At 34.6% G+C, this 24,793-nt stretch overlaps 1 protein-coding gene across 2 annotated transcripts in view; it reads right to left on the bottom strand.

Annotated features, from left to right (window-relative positions):
- Window positions 1–6,036: 6,036 nt before the first annotated feature.
- The window catches only part of KLHL1 (kelch like family member 1), a 369,777-nt gene continuing 351,020 nt past the window's right edge, over window positions 6,037–24,793 (bottom strand). The window contains exons 10-11 of one of the 2 annotated variants that reach the window (XM_058683193.1): window positions 13,369–13,540; window positions 6,037–7,196 (exon numbers count right to left, since the gene is read on the bottom strand). In XM_058683193.1, coding sequence (XP_058539176.1) covers window positions 7,137–7,196; window positions 13,369–13,540 — 232 coding nt within the window. In that variant the 3' untranslated portion in view covers window positions 6,037–7,136. The remainder of the gene's footprint in view (window positions 7,197–13,368; window positions 13,541–24,793) is intronic. The other variant, XM_058683200.1, reaches the window with a different exon arrangement.

The raw sequence follows: 24,793 nt of genomic DNA, 5'->3' as shown, positions 1-24,793 counted from the left end.
ATCTCCTAGTTCCTGAAGGAAGGTAGGGGCCTAACTTCAGTGGGATGCTTGGTCCAGGTTGCAAAATTACCTGCTGTCATAAAGTTTGAGAAGTGTTCCTCCCTACCCCCCAGATAAAGCTAATTAACACAGATGCTTATCCCAATTACCCAGTAAAATTAGGTGAACTATGTGTGACAAATGGTTCTATCTAGTCTTTTTTTTTTTAATGTTTGTATTTATTTTTGAGACAGAGAGAGAGCACGAGCGGGGGAGGGGCAGAGAGAGAGGGAAACACAGAATCAGAAGCAGGCTCTAGGCTCTGAGCTGTCAGCACAGAGCCCGATGCATGGCTCGAACTCATCAACCACGAGATCATGACCTGAGCTAGTCTGATGCTCAACTGACTGAGCCACCCACAGGTCCCTATCCAGTCTTCTTATTTGAGAACTACTGTTTGTCTTTTTGCTTTTCTAATTTATTTTTATTTTTTTAATCTTTATTTATTTTTGAGAGACAGAGCATGAGTGGGGGAGGGGCAGAGAGAGAGGGAGACACAGAATCCAAAGCAGATTCAAGGCTCTGAGCTGTTAGCACGGAGTCCAATGTGGGTCTCAAATGCATGAACTGGGAGATCATGACCTGAGCCAAAGTCAGATTGTCAACCAACGAAGCCACCCAGGTACCCCCAAAAATACTGTTTATCTTGAAAATATGTGGTAACTGAGGCAAGGGAAACCAAAGCAAAAATAAACTATTGAGATTTCATCAAAATAAAAAGCTCTGCCCAACAAAAGAAACAAGAAAATTGAAAGGCAACCTACAGAATGGGAGAAGATATTTGCAAATGACATATCCGATAAAGGGTTAGCATCCAAAATATAGAAAAAAAATTATAAAACTCAACACCCAAAAAACAAATAATCCACTTAAAAATGTGCAAAAGACATGAACAGACATTTCTCCAAAGAAGACATGCAGAGGAGATGAGAAGACAGACACATGAAGAGATGTTCATCATCACTTACCATCACAGAAATGCAAATCAAAACTACAATGAGCTATTGACTCACACCTGTCAGAATGGCTAAAATCAACAAGAGAAGAAACAACAGGTGTTGGTGAGGATGTGGAGACAAAAGAACACTCATGTACTACTGGTGGGAATGCAAACTGGTCCAGCCACTGTGGAAACTAATTTGGAAGTTCTTCAAAAAGTTAAAAATAGAATTAGCCTATGGTCCAGCAACTGCACTACTGGGTCTTTACCCAAAGAATACAAAACACTAATTCAAAGGGATACATGCACCACTATGTTTATATCAGCATTATTGACAATAGCCAAATTATAGAAGCATCCACTGATTGATGAATGGATAGAGAAGAGGGGGTATCTGCATACACAATGAAATTCAGCCACAAAAGGAATGAAATCTTGCCATTTGCAATGACATGGATGGAGCTTGAGAGTATACTAAGCAAAATAAGTCAGAAAAAGACAAATACCATATGATTTTACTCATATGTGGAATTTTAGAAACAAAACAAATGAGCCACGGGGACAATAAAAAGAGAGAGAGAGAGAGGCAAACTAAGAAACAGACTGTTAACTATAAGAACAAACTGATGGTTGGGGCGCCTGGGTGGCGCAGTCGGTTAAGCGTCCGACTTCAGCCAGGTCACGATCTCGCGGTCCGTGAGTTCGAGCCCCGCGTCAGGCTCTGGGCTGATGGCTCGGAGCCTGGAGCCTGTTTCCGATTCTGTGTCTCCCTCTCTCTCTGCCCCTCCCCCGTTCATGCTCTGTCTCTCTCTGTCCCAAAAATAAAAAAAAAAAAAAAAAAAAAATGTTGAAAAAAAAAGAACAAACTGATGGTTACCAGAGGGGAGGTGGATGAGGGCATGGCTTAAATAGTGCTGGGGATTAAGGAGTGCACTTTTGATGAGCACCACATGATGTATGGAAGAGATGAATCACTGTATTATTGTACACCTGGAACTAATATAACACTGTATGTTAATGAATTTAAAAAAAGAATTTACTCTAGAGGGATAAAAAACAATATACAAAATTTGTATGTCACAAAATATTAATTTTCCATATGAGACAACCATAGTCCTTAAGATGATACAATTCTAGGCCTTTTCAAATTATCTAGTAGTGTAATAGTGGAATATTTATAGGAAGAAGTCCTGTTAAACCTATGTAGGAAACAATAAAGTTGCCTTACAGAGGAAGAAAAATAATTTTTCCTTTATCTTTCTAGGCTCTTGGCTGAGAGTCCCCTATAAAAAGAGAGATTAACAGGAGAAAAACAGAAGTTTAATAATCTATACACCTCCTGTACATGGGAGATACCTAGGAAAAGTGACTAACTCACCAAAATGACCCAACATACCACCTTAAATACCATCACCAGGAAAAGATAAAAGGAGATGTTGGGGGTGGGAGCCAGTTATGGGAGGCTATCAAGTAAAGCATAGCAAACAAGGGTAAGGTTTTTAGGCAGATTTAGGTTGTTGCCTTCTTCATTATGAGTTTGGGGATACCTGGGTGCCTCACTTGGTTAAATGTTCAGCTCTTGAGCAAGGATGGGGCTCTTGACTTTGGCTCAGGTCATGATCTCATGGTTCCTGAGTTCAAGCTCTGCATCTGGCTCTGCACTGGTAGTGTGGACCTGCTTGGGATTCTCTATATCCTTCCTCTCTGCCACTGCCCCACTTGCATACTCTGTCTCTCTCTCTTTCTCAAAATGAATAAATAAACTTTAATAAAAAGGTTTCTAGGGGCACCTGGGTGGCTCAGCCACTTAAGCGTCAGACCCTTGATTTCGGCTCAGGTCATGCCCTCATGCTTGTGGGATTGGGGCCCACATCAAGCCCTGCTTGGGATTCTCTCTGTCCTTCTCTGTCTTTCTGTCTCTCAAAATAAATAAATAAATAAAAACTAAAAAAAAAAATTTGACATCTTCAGTCATCCTCCTCTTTTAGTTATAGAGATGGAAACATTCATACAAGTGGAAATTTCCCCTATACATGTAAATGTCCCTTAATGGAAAATTATTTTATACTCAATTTTCAGAGCTTTTCCTCTTTCTGTTGTTTCTTTAAAAATAACCAGCTCAAGGGGTACCTGGGTGGCTCAGTCTGTTAAGCATCCTACTTTGGCTCAGGCCATGATCTCACTGTGAGTTCCAGCCCTGCATCAGGCTCTGTGCCAACAGCTCAGAGCCTGGAGCCTGCTTTGGATTCTGTGTCTCCCTCCCTCTCTCTGCACCTCCCCCGCTCATTCTCTGTCTCTCTCTCTCTCTCTCAAAAATAAAATAAAAACATAAAAAAATTAAAAAAACCAGCTCAAGCTAATCCTTATGCCAAAGAGGCAAATTCTCCTCCCCTTCATGCCTAAAATATTAATTTTGATTCTCATTCCTCCTATTATTATATTGTAATTTTCCTCTCTTTTGAAATATTAAAAACACTATGACCAGGTTTAGCAAATGACATAGACATGTTTATTATTATTATTTTTTGAAGTTTATGTATTTCTTTATTTTGAGGAAGAGAGAGGGAGATAGATAGTGCCTAGTAGGGGCAGAGAGAGAAGGAGAGAGAGAGAATCCTAAGCAGGCTCCATGTTATCAGCACAAAGCTAGATGTGGGGCTCGATCCCAGGAACTGTAACATCATGACCTGAGCTGACATACAAAGTCTGACGCTTAACCAACTGAGCCACCCAGTTGCCCTGACATGGACATGTTTAAAAGAAGAATTTCCCAAAGCCACAAAACCTTAAATTTGTTATAGAAACATTTTAACCTAGAAATATAAGACCATAGATATTTCAATATTACATTTTAGCCTATGTGTAAATGTTAATGTTTTTAGGGTTATTATTTATCACAGGTTTTAGCTGACTGGTTGCAAATTTTAATTTCATACATAGACTTGCTAGTTTATTCAAACCATAATATTATGTAATTAATAATTTAAATTCTTTATACTCTTTGACTAGCCAATATTTTTCAGGAGATTGCACTAATGCTTCTATTCTTATTCAGTCTTCTGTTCCAGTATTTAGGAGAAACTTACAAATGTCATCTGTTTGATTTTATTTTAACTGTAAGATTGATTGCATTTTATTGGCTTTTAATGTGCAACATAAAAAAATTCAGTACCGCCATGTTTGGAGATTTGGATGTGATTGCATACTTTATAAAGAATTTTGAACCATATTATGTATTCATATTCTCATTAACAGTCATCATTAAAATTGAAAATACTTGCAGAATATTCTAATACTTCATTGTGCTATTTATAAAAATGTTACACTTCAGTGATACCAATGTAATAAAAACATGGAATGGTATCTTGGAAAAACTAGCCTCATAGATGCTATTTTCTATACTTTATTTAAATATGCTTTATTAGCTAATTTTTTAAAAATGTTTTTAATGTTTATTTTTGAGAGAGACAGAGTATGAGTGGGGCAGGGGCAGAGAGTGAGGGAGACACAGAATCCGAGGCAAGCTCCAGGCTCTGAGCTGTCAGCACAGAGCCCAACACGGGGCTTGAACTCACCAACTGTGAGATCATGACCTGAGCCGAAGTTGGACTCTCAACCAACTGAGCCACCCAGATGCCCCGAATGCTTTATTAATTCAAAGAGCCAAATAGTGAATCCTATTAGCAAAAATTTTACCTCAAGTGGCAATCGTTAGCAGAACTGATTTATCAATTGACAGAGTCAAGTTTCGAATCCTGGACTGGAGTCTTGGCAGAGTAGGTAATAAGTGCTGGGACTTATTTAGTATGTGACCTTGGAGGACAATTTCCTTTTCAGCAAATTGGCACAATTAAATCCATTCTCCCTATTTCATATAGGCCTATCAGTTCATCATCCAAAGTGCTGTTCAATGTCATCATTTGATCAATTACTGTATAACCTTACTCTGCAATATAAGCAGTCGCATAGGCTAATGTGATCTATATATAGAAAGTAGATGGTTGATGTAGCAAGTTTGCTTCAGGAAAATTCCTTATCAGGAAAAAATATAGTAAAAATCTTGATTCATCAAATTTTAAATATGACCACCACAAAACTTTAGTGGTTAAAAAATAGACATACCTACTTTATCTTCTCCTCTATTCTTTAATTTCAAAGCTAAGTTGTCTATTTTAGCTGGCTAATATTCTCTGTATGGTCTATGTCTTGGAGAAAATATGTGGGAAGAAGAAACTAAATGTACTTAATGCTACTAAACTATACGCTTAGAAATGGTGAAGATGATAAATTTCATGCTATGCATTTTTTTACCTGCAATTTTTAAAAATCATTGATACTTCCTCCTGTCTTATACTTCTAGTGGCATAATTTTTCTGAGGTAAAATGTGACCAATAAATTTGATCAAATGTATATGTTGGGAAAATTTAGATTTCCTAATATTTCCTTTATACAAACTATCAATATTTTCCTTGGTTATTAGATTTCAAACATTTTTCTCCATCTGGCAATAAAAATCAATCCCATGGCTTACTCTGACTCAAAGAGGATTTTTCTTTTCACCTTTTCTAGATCCTGCACAATTATCAGCACTCATTATGTGATGTGTGTTTTGCAGGCATTATTTCTAACTACCTCAACTGAGTGACTACAAAAGAAAGCAATAATTAAAGACTGTATCTGATGTCAGTGTAATGTTTAAGAGGAAATAAACATTTTGAGATACATACTCCTTGATTATTTTGAAAACTCAAGCAATAAAAATGCCCTATCTCTACAGTATACCTTATCAATTTTTTTATTTTTATTTTTTGAAATTTATTCATTTTTGAGGGGGGGGAGGGGCAGAAAGAGAGACACACACAGAATCCAAAGCAGGCTCCAGGTTCCAAGCTGTCAGCAGAGAGCCCAACGCGGGGTTGGAACTCATGAACTGTGATGTGAGATCATGACCTGAGCCAAAGTCAGATGCTTAGCTGACTGAGCCACCCAGGTGCCCCAGCCTTATCAGTTTTTCACTCAGATTTGAATTAAAATTTATTGAAGAAAGATACAGTGATAAAAGCAAATTTTCTATCATTTATTAATTATATTTAAAATTTACATGAATCTATTAAGGACAATGTGTAATGTTTCCACTTTATGCTTTAAACAATTACAAACATTTGGCATAAAATAATGTGCATATCAATGTAACAAGTTTGAAAAATGGGGAATGAGAATCTGGAGTGTGCCCTCCTTCTAACAATGATCATTAATACTCCAAATGAATGGATCGTAGATTTCTCCCTCAAAATTCTAAGTTGTTTTTTTTTTATGAACAAATTTCTAAAGGACTTGAACATGCAATGATATATATAACATTCAGAGTAACTAGCTTCCATGCTTACACTGAACTCAACATAAGGCAAAAGCCCATAATTGTACTGATTCTTTGGCTCAGTGTGTTCAAAAAACAAAGCAATGTGGTAAGCCTAATGAAAACAATCCTTTGTGTTTGCCAGCTTCAGATTGCTAATACGGCTGCAACAAATTTCAACCATCCACTCTGATGATATAGCAGTTTTGATTAGCAGAACAGTTTGTTTTCTGAATGCAAGAGACAGGCATGAATCTGTTTCTCTAATTGTTCTCATAGTTGAGAAAATGAGGAAGAAGAGTGTTTGTTTTAATAAAATATCATTCTGCCTCCTGGAATGACCACAACTGATTAGGAAAATAGTAAACCAATCAGGTTCTGTCAGACGAAATATCATGTCTTTGACTTCTTTGATATTGCCACAAACTAATAAAACAATTGAATGAGTTGTAGTCATGAAATTATCCGTGTCACAAATATTGGTCTCTCCTCTTAATTGCTCAAGAAAAACAAGCCTTTGGTAACTTTAGTTATTGTATTCTACAATACAAAACAAATTACCAATAACCATTCCTGAACTAACTAATATACGGCCAGACATTGTTTCACAGCAGTTTGATGTTTTTGTTTTTTTTTTATTCTTATAATTCTTTTTGATAGTCTACCTCTTTTGACATCAATAGGTAAATCTACAGAAATTCTTGTTCTTGAAGAATTTTCATCTCAGGAAATTCTCATTCTTGCTCTCTGTTATAAAAATAACCACTCCAGCAAATAAAATCTCTCCAAATAAAAATAAGTCAAGGTTGCTTGATGACTACCACACAGGCACCTGCTCTCCCGATATTCAAAGAAGCCATCTGTTGAAAAAGATGAAACACAACTTAAGACAATTTTTACTGTCATAGAATAGTATACAAATTGTAATATATTTAAAACACTCATATGTGTTAAAATCATAAATACATGTGCTTCTATTTTCCCCATTTAGCCACAAGTAGTACAATAAAAATGGAAACAATGAAAATGGCATTTACAAAAGAGCAAAATTTGCATATTGAAGTTGTTAAAACCTGCAGTCATTTATGGGATTTTTAATACAAGTAATAAGATATTTAATGATTTTTAGTGACATAAAGATACTATAGAAAAGTTTCCAACGAAGATTTATTTCTGGGCTTGCATGGACACATTTCTGACAATACTTCATAGTGGTATCTTGGAATATATTTCAGATCAAATAGCTATTAAACTTATTGAAATAATTTTGAAGTTATTTCCCCAGATAGTCTACTGAATTAAATGTGTTATTCATTCATTCTAAACAGAGACATACGATGAAGTAACTTCAATATTTTGTCATAAACAAGCCATAATTACAATTTCTATAGTGCTTATTAAAAAAATTCTACCGTATGATAGTCATCAAAATGAGAATTGAGATGTTTTTAATAATCCTGAATATGAAACTGGCTAGAAATATATTAAAAACAATAATTTTTACACTTTGTAATGAAAATTTATTCCATAGAGGTAAGTCAACAGTTGATAATTTGAGCATTTTGATATGAAAGATTTTCATTACAGTTTTCTAAGAATAATTTATGCACATAAAAATATCAGAGTAGCCTAGAAATTATAGGGTATTATCCCAAACTGAGAAGAAAGTGAATAAAATGTAAGAAATAAAACAGCTAAGAGAAAAATAATCTCAGATCACATATATTATCTTATTGATTGAGAAAGGATATGGTTTCACTCTCTAATATGAAAATCACCACCCATATCTACAGTTCTGTTAAATGTACTTACTGTTACCTGCCATCCCTTTGCAGAGTTAATACATATGCACACGTGTGCACGCACACACACACACACACACACACAAGCACACAGAGCAACTTCCTATGTGATAATTTTTTATTCCTTTCATTCATATTAAGAATAATTTTTATAGATCACCACATCATCTTTATAATCCTATCATGCATTGTTATTTTTGTGATAGGTATGTGAATGGAATGTCAGGGAACAATATATAAAGCAACGTATACAAACTGAAATGTATCTCACTCCAAAATGCACATACTTTCCATTGCCCCTCTTTTTAAAGTATTGTTTCATATCAAAGTCATCTAATGAACTTTTACAAAGTATGTTTGCTCATGCCCTACCACTCAATAGGAATGGGATGAATATTGGGTACTTGTATTTTTGAAAACTTTCCCAAATACCCTCCAATGTTCATTCAATACTGAGAAATGCTGTGCATAGTTTCTAGAAAAAGTATAACATGAATAGCTTCACTTTATATCTACATCTACATCTCCCTACATGCATGAGTGTGTTTATAAAAATAAATCTCTGCACTTCTTTGCAAAAATGTGTTGTTCCTCCTGTGATTCCTGTGCCAGTTAATGACACCACTCTCAAGTTACCCAAGATAGACACCTAGGGTACATCCATAACCTTTAGTTTTACCTCATCAACCCTACATCTGAATAATCATCAAGTCCTATAAGTATCTCTCCATCCAACCTAATTATACCTATTCCTGTCAGTTCACATTACAATTTTACCTTGAGTGTGAAGCATTGCAGTATGCCACCCCAGGATATGCCACTTTGGCATATTGATTATTTTCAATTAAAGGAACTTCAGAGATGATTGGTACAGAAAGGACTTGCTGACCCTCCTTGGTCCCACTGAAAGCAGGAGATAAATCTCCCATGTGAAAGGTAACCTCCCTGTACCAAGACACTAGAAGGCATCCTTATCACCAGAGATAGGGAATTTAGAGCCAAGAATGCTGTATAAGTAAACTTTGTTACTTCTTCACCAATTTACTACCACAAGCTCAAATCCCTTGTCAGTTCATCACAAATTTATCATTCTGTTGAAAAAGAATAAAGCTTCCTGCTTTGGCCACTTCTTTGACTCTCATATTTTTACGGGGTTCCCATACATACAAAATTAATTTTTTATCCCATTCATCCATCTTATATCAATTTAATTATGAGACCAACCAAACAACTTAGAAGGAGTAAAGAAAGGTTCCCACCCCTACAGTGGATTGGTAAAATAACCTCCTAACAGATTTCTCTGACTCTAATCTTGCTTTCTCCTGTTTTTCACATCCTATCAAGTGCAATTATTTTAAAACAGAATTCTGATTATTTACTTCCCTGCTTAAAATTCATTAACTCCCATTCAGCCTTATATTAAAGTCAAGATTCTAAAAACATGGCTTTTGGCCCTGCCTCATATAGACCCTGTTTATGTCTCCAAACTCCTTGCTCACCACTTTATTTTTGGCCAGTACAACATGTTACATGTTCTTCCTGCAATTCTTTTCAAATTCTGTTTCTCAAACCAAACCATTCCCCGTATTTTTATCTGATTAACTATTAGCCACCTGTCAGGCCTCATTCTACATGCCATTTCCTGAAGGAAGATCTCTCTACCCAATACACTTAAATTCTATCATATAGCTAAGTATTTCCCTTACCACAGAATTTATCATGCTATTTTGAGCATTAATATATTCTCCATAAATACATTTAAATACTTAAGAGATCTTTTGTCCTTTTCCCCCTTGCTCTAACTTTGTATTTTATATATATATATATATATATATATATATATATATATATATAAAATTAATTAATTTTTATTTACTTTTTAAACCTGCTATGTTCTCCCTCCAGGGTTGCACCTTCAACCCTAGAATGACAACCTAGAAAAGTTGGCCACAGAGCCAATTATAAAAAAGAAACTGAGAATGTAGATATTTCACCAGGTTCCCCTGGAACTCATTCTCTACAGTAGTCCCCTCTTGATGGGGGAATATGTTCCAAGACCTCTAGAGGATGCTTGAAACCACGGATAGTACCAAACACATTCTATACTGTTTTTCTCCTGTACATACAGACCTATGATAAGGTTTAATTAACAAATTAAGTACCATAAGAGATGAACAAAAATAGCTAATAATAAAATAAAACAATAATAATAATATACTATAATAAAAGTTATGTGAATGTGTTCTCTCTCTCAAAATATCTTGTGCTGTACTCACCCTTCCTCTTGTGATGATGTGAGATGATAAAATGCTTATGTAATGAGATGAAATGAGGCGAATGATGTCGGCATTGTTACATAACATTAGGCTACAACTAACCTTCTGACAATACATCAGGAGGAGGATCACCTGCTCCCAAACTACAGCAGCCCATTATTAACTGAAGCCAGGAAAAGCAGAAGTGCAGATAAGGGGATACTACCATATATCTATTGTGTGTAAACAAACTAAACTCATACACAACAGAACTGAGTTGCAACAGTAATATTCAACTAATTTATTTAAGAAATATTCACATTGTCTCTTACTCCATGCCAGCAATTTTGCTAGTCTTCGGGGAGATGATAGTAAATCACACACTATCTTTATAGTTACGGGTGGGTAAAACATAACAGCACTATGACAATGTGCCAAGACAACACATGAAAGGGTGATTTTACCCATACCAGGGGAAATGGAAGAAAGTTCTTTTTTTATGTCTTAAAGCACACATATTGTTTTTTTCAAATAAAACAGAAGAAATAAACCCAGTGTTAAATGACAAAGTCAAATTTATTAAAACACACACACACACACGTACACATGTATACATGTATGCATGTATACACGGTAAAACTATCTAAGACATGAATCTGGAAACTGATCCCTAATCTCTTAACATTATTTATAATTAGCTAGCTTAGGAAGTGTTCCAAATATACATTCTTCGATATTTTAATATAGTTTGTTTATTTACTCTAATGCTCAGCCATTTGGGGACGCCAATGATAAACAGGATAACATATTGGTTTTGTCCATTTTTGGGGCAAATGGAGGGAAAGTAACAGGCATTGTCCAGCACATATGGGATTTTTTTGCCAGGGACCTAGAATCCTGAAAATTTTCAAAGTGATTTTGTGTGTGTCTGCTATCTTAAAAATATAAATAATGAAAATATATAGACATAAAATCTTAGAGTAGTTTAAGTGCTTTACAATTAATGTTTATTGTACTTAAACAAAGTTGTTGTAAAACATTTTTGTAAAGCTGTTATAAACCATTTTAAATACCACCTTCCTGTTTGTAAGTTGTTATATGATCCAAAACACAGCACAATAAAATACAGATGAGGGAAAATAGTCTTCAGGAGAATTTTACCTATTATTACTACACAGATTATTTTGATTTTAATTTCAGAAGAATGATAAGCAAAATGGCTCATTATTATAAACACGACATGAAGATTACATTCTATCATTGATATGCCTGTAAACTTCCTTTATTTGATGTTCATTTGTGAAAGTGGCACATTTTAAATATGTATCATTGAACTGGTACATTTCCTTGGCAAATCAACAATCATTAATCCATGCAGTGTCTCCTTTGTAAACACTAGGGAATCAGAAGGAGGATAGGTTAAAATATATCCTGTAAAAACTTAGTGCAATAATTACAAACTGCTTTTATATTTGCTGCTCTTTGGATAGGAAATGATTCTTTTCTTAGAATTAAAGTGAAACACAGAAAATCACACGACCCAGTTTTCCAAAAACTTTCCCTTCTTTCCTTCATTCTGCCTTCTTTTTTCCTTCTTAGCCAAATTCATTTATCTCCTGTGAAATCAAAGGATTTTCTCTTAGGGAAGGGTATGATCCATAAGGCAGTCTGGACATTCGGAATTTAGTTTTGTACTTCAGATTCAGCCTATTTCAATATTGTGATTGAACATATCGAAACTGGCACAATCAAGGAAGTTATATATCTTTAAAAGTAAGTATCTTTAAAAGAAATTTACTTCAATCAGTGTTCAAGTTCTTCAGATAAACTTTGTTCAATTTCTGCAACCCCTCCCCCCTCAAAAAAAATGGAACCCTCCATCCACTGAGGAATATTAAGAGATGAGGTTCTTATTCCGCTTCAACTCAATAAGACCTTTGAATCTCATTGCATCCATTGATGGAAATGGTTTGTTTATTGGAATGATATCTTGCTTCTAAGTTTCTGATAAAGGGGAGGAATAATAGAAACACTGAGAAATTTGGAGTAGAAAGTAATAAAATACAGGGACAAAAGTCTTAGAAAATAGCCATTCCCTCCGTTAAAAGTGAGGTCATAGTAGTTATACTGAATAAGGGGTTTTCCATTATAATTTGGTTGCACTGCCCTGATTTTCCCCCAGCACCCACACATGCAACACAAATCCTCAGCTATGTGACCAGACAGGGAGCTGCCTTATTCTAGCATTATCCTGAGTCTCTAACTACAGTGTACTGTATATCAAGGGATAGCACCTCACTTAAGATCAGCTAATTATTTCACTGAATCTTCCTGACCAAAGTGATTGTCTGGGAGTTAGCACTTTCTACATGACAGATCATTTAGAGCCCTTTGCTGTTTGTTTCTTTGTTTTGTTGTTGTTTTGTTTTGTTTTTTAATTAAAAAGCAGGTGTTTTGTTTTTGTTTTTGTTTTCTGTTTTTGGTTGTGAGGATTGCTACTTGGAGTTTCTAGCATCTCCACTCCATGGTAAATGTTCTCTGCAGTCGGTAACAGTGGGCCTAATAAAGGGAGTAAAGCAAAAATGGGAGGCAGGAAGTTGATTTCTGTAGCTTTCCATCTTCTTATTCCAGCTATCTCTAAAACCAAATATACTAAAGTTAGGAGTTTGTGAACCAATATATTCCACTTTGATTTTTTTTTTGTTTCAGCTAATTAAAATTCAGTTACTGTTCCTTGTTATTACTTATAACAAAGTGGAAATCCCATTGAAGCATGAATATCACATTTTAATATGAATTTTATTAATTATAAAATACGTAAGAGAAAAGTACACAAAAACATGTGATTTAGTGAACTTTTTACAAAATGAACATGAAAATGGGCTAAATCAATCACTTGGGGTTCAAGGAAATTTAGAACGAAGTAAATGAAGTAAATTCTTGTATTTGAAGTATTATGCTGGCAACACTCTTACCTGTGTCCACTCATTTGTTTGTGGATCATAGGATTCCATAGTGTTGAGGTATGTCTGCCCATCATAGCCACCAACGGCATATAATCTGTCACCAAGGAGACAGACTCCAACAGCATCTCTGGGCATACTCAAAGGAGCCACCATGGTCCATGTGTCTGTTTTGGGATCATATCTAAAATGTAAGGAAAATAGGACATAGCATATCCTAACCACATTCAACTTTGAGTATGTGAAAAATACTCTTTCAAAAGCACACCATGAAAATCAAAACTGCGTTTTTTCTAAAAGCTCAATCATTTGAGCAGATGTTCAAGAGTTAATATCCACAATGTCTGGCTTTCTAAACTTTAAGGTGTTTAAAAAATATACATAGACTCTTCGTTGGATGCACAGTCACTTAGCAGAAAAATTTGCATCATGATTTCTCTCCAAGGGAGTCGGATATGTAAGCCACTATTTTCCACTGTAGAATGAGGTTCTGTCAAACAAACATAAGCAAAATGCTATGGCAATGATACAGAAATAATGGTTAAAAATCTGGGAGAATTATGGAATTCCCCCACAGTTGAAGTCTCCTTTAAATCAGGTCTGAAAGTGTAACCTAACTTTTCTAGAAAGAAAAGGAGAAGTTTATGCAAAAAAAAAAAAAAATCTGAAGTGCTAATGAAAATGCATGGCCAGCTTTGAGGAAAGCAGGGTTGCAGAGTGGCTAAGTTCAGGGAGGTAACAAGGAGCAGAGTGCCTGAAAGGGTAGTTTTTGATCAGCTTATGCATTGTGTGATGGGTAGGAAAGCATTCTGTGTTCCAGTAACAAAACTTGGGGAAAATAATTACAACATGAACCGAACTGTGCTTTAGTGGCTTTATTTGGGATTCACTGTAAGGGAGAGATTGGTAAATCAAGACACTGAAGCAGGGGGCCCAAGTTATCATTACTGAATTTAAACCAAAAATAACTTAATTTCCAGAAATTCTGATTTCCATACATTATATATGAATATTTCGTATTTTGAGTGGCAGAAGCCTGAAGAATACTTTGGTGAATGGACTTTACTTCAGCTAAGAAGGATTAAACCACTTCTTTGCCTTTAACCTGCACCTGCAAGGTCAGATACGGAAATGAAAAAGCTAGTACAAGCCAAGCAGAGTAAATATAAAAGAAGACAGGGTCAAAGTTTTTTGTTTTTTTGTTTTTTTAACAGACACAGCAAACATATTTTTAGTTTGTTCTTCTACTCAAATCTTGTGTTTCACCAATTGAAACTTTCAACCCACAGACTCCTAAAACAAAGAAACAAACACAAACAAGCAAAAAAAAAAAAAACCTACTATAGTTTATTGAAAACAAAGAAGGTTGTTACAAAAGAAAAGGCTGAGAATACCCCAAAGATCTGAAATTTATATTTCTCTGTATTCATGTTATCCAGGATGCTACATGCATTTACATGCCATGGTTGGAAGGGTTGTGACAGCCAAGATAATTTACGTGAAATGAGAGACTGGTTGAATGCCTCCAAAACCAGGACCACCATGAACCATATGCTATCTAGCAAATAAAAATGTAATTTTACATGCTGTAGTTAATAAACTCAAAACATCACAAACACTGGCACCGATAGACACACATAAACACTTAATCTATGCCATCAAAATCTTATCATGAACATTTTGAAATATAAAAGACTTTTTTTTTAAATAAGGACAAAATTGGAACACCTGGGTGGCTCAGTCGGTTAAGCATCTGACTTCCGCTCAGGTCATAATCTCATGGTTCATTAGTTCAAACCCACCCCCCCTCCCCCCCGTCGGGCTCTGTGCTGACAACTCAGAGTCTGGAGCCTGCTCCAGATTCTGTGTCACCCTCTCTCGCTGCTCCTCCCCTGTTCATGCTCTCTCTCTCTCTCTCTCTCTCTCTCTCTCAAAAATAAATAAACATTAAAAAATTAAAAAGAAAATAAAAATAAGGACAAAAAAGAAGAGGAGGAGGAAGAAGAGCAGGAGAAGGAGAAGGTAAAGGAAGAGAAGACATCTCAAGGAATGAAAATAGTAGAATCCAGAAAGTGGAACATTTTATAGGTTAGCTGATTGAATTTTCCAAAAACTCAGTAGCAAAACAAACAAAAGCCCCAGTTATAATGAATAATTAGGAAGAAGTAGCTATTCTAAATAAATTTGACTTCAACATGAGAAAAAAATGAGTGGACCTTATTTGGATCCCTATTCAAATAGACCAACTATTAAAAGATGAGGTATGTTGAAACTTTTAATATAGCCTGGGAATTAGATTTTAATAAGGAATCATTTAAGTTTTTATTAGTACTGATAATAGCATTGTTGTTATGTTTAAAAAAAAAAAAAGTCCTGTTCAATTTTGGTTGTTTGTTTCAAGATGAATTTAGAAATGTTTTGAGCTAAAATGATATGTTTGAGAATTTCTTTGAAATACTTAAAAAAGAGGGAAGGGGAAAGGCTGAAACAGGAATGACACATTGGTGATAGTTGTTGAAGCTGGGTAATGAGTATAGGGAAGTTTATTGTATTGTTTAGTTTTTTGTTTGTCAGGAAAGATCTGTAGTAAAAATAACCTTAGAAGTAAGAATGTATAATACACTTTAATTTCAGTGAAAAGTGAATGTTCTTTACACTTTATTCATTCTTCAGTAAAATTCAGGTGGCTTCTGTCACAATCACTTCACCTAAATAGCTTTTTCTGAAGTCATATTTTATCCCTCATTTAATTGCTATTCAGCTCTATAGAATTTTTTTCAACTATTGTCTGCAAAGCAGACTTTGTCACTTAGCAAAAAGGCAGAAGAACTGAGAAAATAGCCAACACTAGTGTGTGAAGTTAATTTCTGAAGACTTATGAAATTTTAAGTGAAACTCAAATATTGAACAATTCTCAAATACTCACATTCCAAGGGAAAATAAGAAAATGCCAGTATGCCCTATATTTAGTACACATTTAGAAATGACATTCTATATTTAGAAATAGATGTCATATATATATATATATATATATATATATATATATATATATATTGGCATATATATACATATGTGTGTGTGTGTATGTGTGTGTGTATAAAATGTGTATATAATTTTACAAAATTCCTAAAGGGAACTTTACAAATTTAATGCATTCTAGAAATCCAGACCTTTGAATTGGATATACCTGTCTTCAGTGCTATGTAACATATTTTTTTGTAATAACAAACTTTTGATTCATATCTGGCAATGATGAAAATTTAAATTTATATATTGCAATTCAAAAATGAAATCTAACCCAAATAAAAACAATCCAACCCCTTCCTACCCATACACACACTCTCTCCTAGATATTTAGAAAGTAAATACACAAATACAAGGTTACCTACTAGTGGTTATTTTGTTTTTTACATTAAGGACTCTAAATTAATTTTTCTATATTCAGAACTCAATAGATTCACCTTTCAGCCCAGGGATATACAAAATTGTAACCCCCTAAAGTGAAATAAACAGACTTTTTTACCTTAGGAGAGGACCCACAGATGTATAACCATTTCCCAAACAATTATTAACAGTGAACTCTGTCATTGTTGGGGGTGGGGTTCACTTAGTTTTCACTAAGTTCCCCCAATTTTTTTTTCTGGTTGCCTGTTCATTTTTTTGAAAGAGAAAAAGGTGGAGTGGGAGGGGGTTGACTGTCTTTTTGTATTTAGGCTGTCAGCCTTTCCTACATCTCACCTTGGCCTTTGTTGTCACGGTGTGAGCTCTGTATCAGGGACTCTATTAAACTTTATAGCCCTCAGGAAAGAGAAGTCCAGCATGTAGGGGCTAAAATTGGCTATAAAATGAAAACTTGCTGAAGGCATATGAGAGTCACAGAACAAAACTTAGTGTCTCATTGAAAATCTCCATTGAAGCTTTTGAGGTACCATTAGTTTTTTAAGCCCCCCCCCCTTTTTTTTACATTATTTAAGGATAAAAATTGATATTAAAATATTAAAGGGAAACTTTTTAAGTATAAAAGCATTACCTCAGTAACCAATAAAATTAAAAATACTCATTTTCCTAAACTTGTATGACAATATTCAGCTACAAAGCAAATTAAATGACATAGAAGAGATCTGTAGCCAGGTTTGTTCGCCTGTAAAACAAAACAAAGCAAATAAGTAAAAAGAGAAATAAGAAAAGATGAGATCCATGCTACAAAAATAAACTTCTCTGAAAGAGCTTTTAGATTTCTAGGAAATGAATTATATAATCTATAGTTGAATTTTCATAAATTATTTGAATTAGGCAATCAAGTGTGACAATAATGCTGGTCAAAAATAAATAATTTCATTTTTCCTGTAAAGAAAACGAATATCTACCAGGCCTCATGAGATTTTCAAAACAGATGTACCTTGACTTCAGAAATTTTCATGACAGGAATGGAAAATAAATTAATTTTAATAAAATTAATTTTTAAAAACTTCAGAACTGTAAAAATGTTCCTATAAACATCCTTGCTCAGATATTTTCATACATATGCGTATCTAATGGGTATTTAGGAATAGAATTTGTGGGTCAAAGAGGAGGTATATTTTGAAATGTGGTAGATACTGCCAATTGGTATTATAGAGTCTGGGCAATTTACAGTCCCACCATGAGTGTCATGAGACTTTCAGTTGCTCTCCATCTTCTCCAGCATGTGGTATTAGCTAATTTCACTTTAGCCTGTCTAGTAGGTCCTGGTATGACATTGTGACTTTAATTTGCATTTCCCTGATGACTCCAAGCGTTTTTCCCAATAGTCATTTTTTCAAGAGCTCTTTTCCTAATCTTTTGCCGACTTTTTCTAATGTTTTTAAGTTCTTTGAAAAATCATTTCTAGAATTTAATTTTTGGAAACAAAGCCTTTGTTGGTTAAATGTGTTGCAAATATTTTTCCCACTCTCTGGGGTAAATCTTCATGCTATCTTTTGAGGAAGGACCTTTTAAATTTTTTTTTTCTTTTTGAGTAATCTCTACATGCAACATGAACCTCAAACTCGTGATCTCAAGATCAAGAGTCGCATGTTCTGTTAACTGAGCCAGCCAGGCGCCCTGATGAAAGGTATTTTAACAGGAATATTTGTCTTTATGAATGACTCTTTCCAGATTCAGTTTAAGTAATCTTTCACTTCCCTATAACTGTAAAGATTACCCCCTCTGTTATATTATAAAAGCTTTGTTTCTTATTTACATTTAAAATGCATCCTGAATTGATTTTTGGTATGATATGAGATGGAGCTAAAACTGATTTTTTTTCCACATGAGATGTGCTCTTTTGCCTTTGCCGTAAGTCAAGATTCCTCATATGTGTGATTCTATTTCTGAACACAAATCTGTTTCACTTGTCTACTCATTTGTACTAGGCCATTACCACAATATCTTAAAGTAACTTTATTAGTTGTAACATGTAGTACTTCAAAGTTTTCTTGAGATTTGGGGTCCTTTTCATTTTTATTTAAATTATAGGATTAACTTTTCAACATTACATCCATAATCACACTCGACAAACATTTACAATTTTTAAAAATTTTTTTAATGTTTATTTATTTTTGAGAGAGAGAGAGAGAGAGTGTGCGCACGCCCGCACAAGTCGGGGAGGGGCAGAGACAGAGAGGGAGACACAGAATCCAAAACAGGCTCCAGGCTCTGAGCTGTCAGCACAGAGCCCAATGTGGGGCTGGAACTTGGGAACAGTAAGATAATAACCTGAGTCGAAGTAGGATGCTCAACTGACTGAGCCACCCAGTTGCCCCAACAGTTACAATTTAAATAAGGATTGCAATGAATCCATAAAACATTTTAGAGGACAATTCTTCTGTTCCATGAATGTGGCATTTCCCTCCATTTATTTAAGATTTTTTGAAACTTTTCTCAATATTTTATTTTCCGTTTAGAGGTACTGGATATCTATTGTAAGATTCATTGCTAGGCATTTTTTAAACTTTTTAATGGCAATTATTTATTTATTTATTTAAAGATTTTATTTTTAAGTAATTTCTACACTCAACATGAAGTTCGAACTTACAACCCTAAGAGTAAGAGTCACATGCTCTACTGACTGAGCCAGCCAGGTACACCTAATGGCAACTTTTTATACATCAATTTTGTTATTATAGTTTGCAGGTAGAAATGTAATTAATTTCATATATTGACTGAGTATATAGCAAACTTATTAACCCACTTTTTAAATCAAATAGTTTCTAATTAGACTGTGGTTAGATTATCATTAGATATTTATCATGTAACTTTGAATAATGGCAGTTTTATTCATTCCTTTCTAATGATTAATTTTCTTTCCATAATTGCTTTATTACTGGATACTCTAATAAAATGTTGAAAAAAGTGGTATTAACATTCATTTTCTCCCTAATGAAAATCGCAAAACAACATATTTCAATATTTGACTGCTTTTCTATTAATTTCTCTTCCAAGTTTGGTGAGAGTTTTTATTATGGTAGGTATTGAATTTTATCATTTTTGCATTTATTCAGATGTTTATTTATGACTTATTGATTTACATTGATTAGTTGTTCAATGCTAAACCAAACTTGTATTTCTGGAATAAATGCAAATTGGTTGAGATATGTTATCATTTTTATTCACATCTAGGTTTGATTTGTTAATATTTCTTTTGGATGTTTGCATCTATGCTCATGAGTTTAACCATCTTTTTTTTATTTGTTTCTCTTGTTTTTTTATTACCTACATAGTGTATAAAAGATTTTACTTTTCTATAAATTTGCTCATTTCAACTAAAATTTCAAATAATGGCATAAATATTCAAATAGTCTCTTTTTAGAGTCTCATAATAGTGACTCATTCATTTCTTTTATTTTTAAAATTTACTTATTAATTTTGAGGTGGGGGGAAAGGTGCAGAGAGAAAGGGAGAGAGAATCCCAAGGGGGCTCCATGGAGCCCAATACGGGGCTTGATTTCATGAACTTGAGATCATGAGCTGAGCCAAAACCAAGAGCCAAAACCATGACCTAGGGACCCAGAGGTCCCTACTCATTTCTGATATAGGTAATTTTTTTCTCCTTTTCCTTCACAATCTAGCAACTAGCTTTTAAATTTTATTGCAAATATGTTTAGAGAAATAACCTAGGTTTCTTTTTAATCCTCTCAATTTCATGTTTGCTTTATATTTTGTTAATACATTTCAATCACTATTTCACTTCTGTTTTGGTAGTTGTTTTAGTCCAATTTTTATAACTTGAGATTGAAGCTTAAATCTTTGCTTTTCAGCTCTTTTAACTTGTTAAGTACATGCACTTAAGTCAATAAATTTCTTTTCAAGAATTTCTTTGGAAATGCTAGAACTTAGTACCCCGTGTTACATGTCACAGGAGTAGATTAGTCTCTTGGCAATTTATGATACATGTGGTATTCTCCTTATGTGAACTTTTTCAGTAATTCAAACAGTCTTGCCTAAATTGCATGGTTCCTTAAATGATTTTATTGTGTGGTATAAACAGAGTTTAATGATGTACATTTCTAATAAGATCTTGAGGAGAGCTTGGGAAAATTGGGAGGCCCCTCTTTTTTTTTTTTAAGTTTATTTAGTTTTGAGAGAGACAGAGAGAATGTGAGCAAGGGTGGGGCAGAGAGAGGGAGAATGTTAAGCAGGCCCCGCACTGTCAGCCCAGAGCTGGGCATGGGTTTTGAACTCATGAATCGTGAGATCATGACCTGAGTCGAAATCAAGAGTTGGATGCTCAACTGACTAAGCTACCCAGGTGCCCCAAGACCTCTTTTAATGATAGTGTGAATTTGTATTTTTTATAGAAATACCAAGTCTAGCGTGAAGCATTTGGAAAAATCTGTAGTGAAAGGAATATAATTTTTAAAAAGGAATTTCTTTAGCTACATCCCACAACATTTGATATATATTTTCGTTATCATTAAGTTCAAATTATTTTCCAGTTTGAGTCACATATCATTTCAAAGTATCTCCTAACTTCAAACAGTTGAACATGGGGAACCTGGCTGGCTTGGTCTATAGAGTATGCAACTCTTGATCTTGGGGTGGTGGGTTCAAGCCCCTCAGTAAGCATTGAACTTACTGAAAAACAAAAACAAAAAACAAACAGCTGATTAATTCCCTAGTTTAATTTAGTTTAATTCCCTGTTGATCAGAGAACATGCCCTATGAGATTTCAAGCTTTTTAAATTTGTTGAGGTTTACTTTATGACCCAGAACACAGTAAATTTTGATAACTATTTCATGTGTAACTAAAAATATGACCTATAAAGGTAATCACTGTAGCACCAAAATTACTTAGATTTTTTTCAAAATGTTGTATGTAATAAACTAGAATATGGAAGGAAAACTGTTTCTACTTCAAAACTTATCTACCCTGAAACAATTTAATTCTAGGAATTCTCATATAAAATAGTTGGTTTAATACAACATGCATATAAGGAAATCAATCATTTTCCTAATAACTTGCTGCCTGGACTCAGGTTTTACACCACCACAGATTTTCATGGCTTGTCTACTTCCATGGGCCTAGACACAGAGGCCCTAGAAATTAATTCTTTATTGTGATTTATAAACCCTTGTGGCTCTTGGTGCTCCTGTTTCCACCTACCAAGGAGCCCACAACAGCAGTGCCTCCAGACAAAGGCTGGTGACTACAGTCCACACCTACAGGACTGGCTCCCCTAAAGGCAGAGAAAGGAGTCAGATTATATGACCTCAGTAACTTCCCCCAAAGAAATGAATAGAAAGACATGAGCATTTTTATGTTATTTGCCAAGTGATTTACTAAACAAAGAGTTAACTGATAACAAGTAAAGCTATAAAATGAGAGTAAAATATATGTTATTATATATTATATATTATGTATTATATATACATATATATGACTTCATATAATTACATATAAAAATGTGATTTCAGTATGGGAAATTACTTTTAACATGCAAGCATATTTGTGCTGGTTGTCACTTTGCTGGTGCCTAAAGAACCATACTCTTAGTGTCATACATTTGAGTATTCCACTCCTTCCTTGCTGTGACCAGCATTGGCCAGTGTGACTTTAATAGGTGTGATGCATGTAGAGGCCTGATGATTCATTGTATTGGATGTCTGCCTTCTCTGAGCCCCGTTCTCTTGGATTCCCATGTCTTGGAACCCCCGCTACCATATGGTAGAATATCCAGCTAAAGGAGAACCACAGTGCTCTGGCTAAAGCATCAACTGAGATACCAGGTGAGAGGCAGCCCTAACTGCCAGCTCGGCCAGAGAATGACTGCAAATATTAAAGCCTTGTTGAGCCTCAGACGATAGTAGCATCAGCCAATATCATGCAGAGTAGAAGAGTAGCCCAACTGAACCCAGTCAACACATAATCATGAAAGATTTTAATCATAAAAGAAACAATTATAAAAGTATTTTAAGTCACTAAGATTGTAGAATTATTTGCTAGAAATAACTAAAACAATAGCAAGCAATTTCATGAAGAAGTATATATCTACCTTAAAAATATAAAATATCTTCATTTAAATAAAATATTAAAAATATTTATAAATTTGTATTGACCATATGACATACATACGGTTAGTAACATCTATACCTAATATTTATAAAAATAAACAAAATAACTATTTGAGTACTGGTCTAAACCAGTGTCAAAAAAAACCAACCATAGTGTTGGTAGAATTTAAGATCAGAAGCCACAGTCCATCAGACAATGTACATTAATCCATCCATTGATTTATTCAGACAGGATATTTAAGCATTCATTATATGCTCTACTCCTGACATATAGAACCTAAATGTACAATTGGAGAAAGGAACAAAGAAATAGACTGGCTTTTTTCTTTAATTTAACCTTTGCTAGTAAATATGTCTCAATACACTGAAAAAGAATCAAATATAGACATCAATTTACATAAATGCATTTTAATGAGTTACTGACAAAATTGCTTTCTTTTATGATTTTTTCCTCATGATTTTCTATCACAACAAACACTACTTCTAAATTTAAAAAAATGAAAACTTCATGGGGCGCTTGGGTAGCTCAGTCAGTTAAGCATCTGACCCTTGGTTTTTGCTCAGGTCATGATCTCACAGTTCATGGGATTGAGCCTGGTGTCAGTCTCTGTGCTGACAGTGCAGAGCCTGGTTGGGATTCTCTTTATCTTTGTCTCTGCCCTTCCCCCACATGCTCTTTCTCTTCTCTCTCTCTCTCTCTCTCTCTCTCTCTCTCTCTCTCTCTCCCCCCCCAAGATAAACTAACTAACTAACTAACTAAATAAATAAATAAATAAATAAATAAAAACTTCAGAGTGGTTTAAATATCAGGCTGCAACCATCCAAGACAGGATTTCTTAGTTCAAATCCAGTCTGAATTTACAAATTATTCTCTGATAAGTATAAATTCCTCAACACAGGATCTTCTACACATTCTCTAAGGACACATTCCCTGTTTTTATTTCATTGCAACAGTGTAACTTAGGGTCACATGTGACATAAGATGGTTTTGAGTTGAGCATCCATTTCAACAACAGGACAGAGGGAGAAAAGTCAGCACAATGTTAGGGGAAAAAAATGATTCCCAATATTGTTTGTGTGTTTCCAACTCTCATATTGATTATGTGCTTAATCTTTAAGATAGAGGTTTAAAAAGTAGTTATTGATATTCTCCCAATCATCCTTGGTACTTCTCTTAAATATATAATGGGAACAGAAACATTTGGAAAGAAGACGGGGTAACTAGATTTCTTCTCCCCTTTTCAACATTCCCTGTGTATTTATAAAAAAAAATGTTTAAAAAAGTTAATTTCATTTCAATTTAATTTAACTGCCTATGAAGGCACATGAAAAATCCTATTTTGACCTAGATCATATTTATTACATCCTCTTTTTAAGATTGAGGAGAAGAGAAGTGAATTGATGACAGAACAAGGGGAAGCAAGGATAAGCCACACAGCTCTTTGACTCCTTAGATGTAGTTTCCTCAGAAGGGCTTCAAAAATTATTTAAATTATTGTCAATCAATAGAACATGGAGCATACCCAGGAGATCTGAATGTTGGTTAAAATTCACTTTTAAAAATAAATACCTTGGGGCACCTAGGTAGCTCAGTTAGTTAAGTGAAAGACTCTTAATTTCGGTTCAGGTCATGATCTCATGGTCATTAGATTGAGCCCCACATCAGGCTCTGGGCTGGGCCTGGAGCCTGCTTGGGATTCTCTCTCTACCTTTCCCTCTGCCCCTTTCCCACTTGAGCTGGGTGGAGTTCACTTGCACTAGTTCTCTCAAAATGAATGAGTGAATGAATGAATGAATACATGCATACATACATACATACCTTTTAACAGTTCAGAACTAAGGAGCAATTGATTATATACTCACTTAATCTACTAATATAACAGAAATGTCTTATTAGCAGTGTAAG

This window comes from Neofelis nebulosa, chromosome 1 (assembly GCF_028018385.1).
Source record: "Neofelis nebulosa isolate mNeoNeb1 chromosome 1, mNeoNeb1.pri, whole genome shotgun sequence".
Taxonomy (NCBI): domain Eukaryota; kingdom Metazoa; phylum Chordata; class Mammalia; order Carnivora; family Felidae; genus Neofelis; species Neofelis nebulosa.
This window is presented reverse-complemented; position numbering and strand designations above follow the sequence as displayed.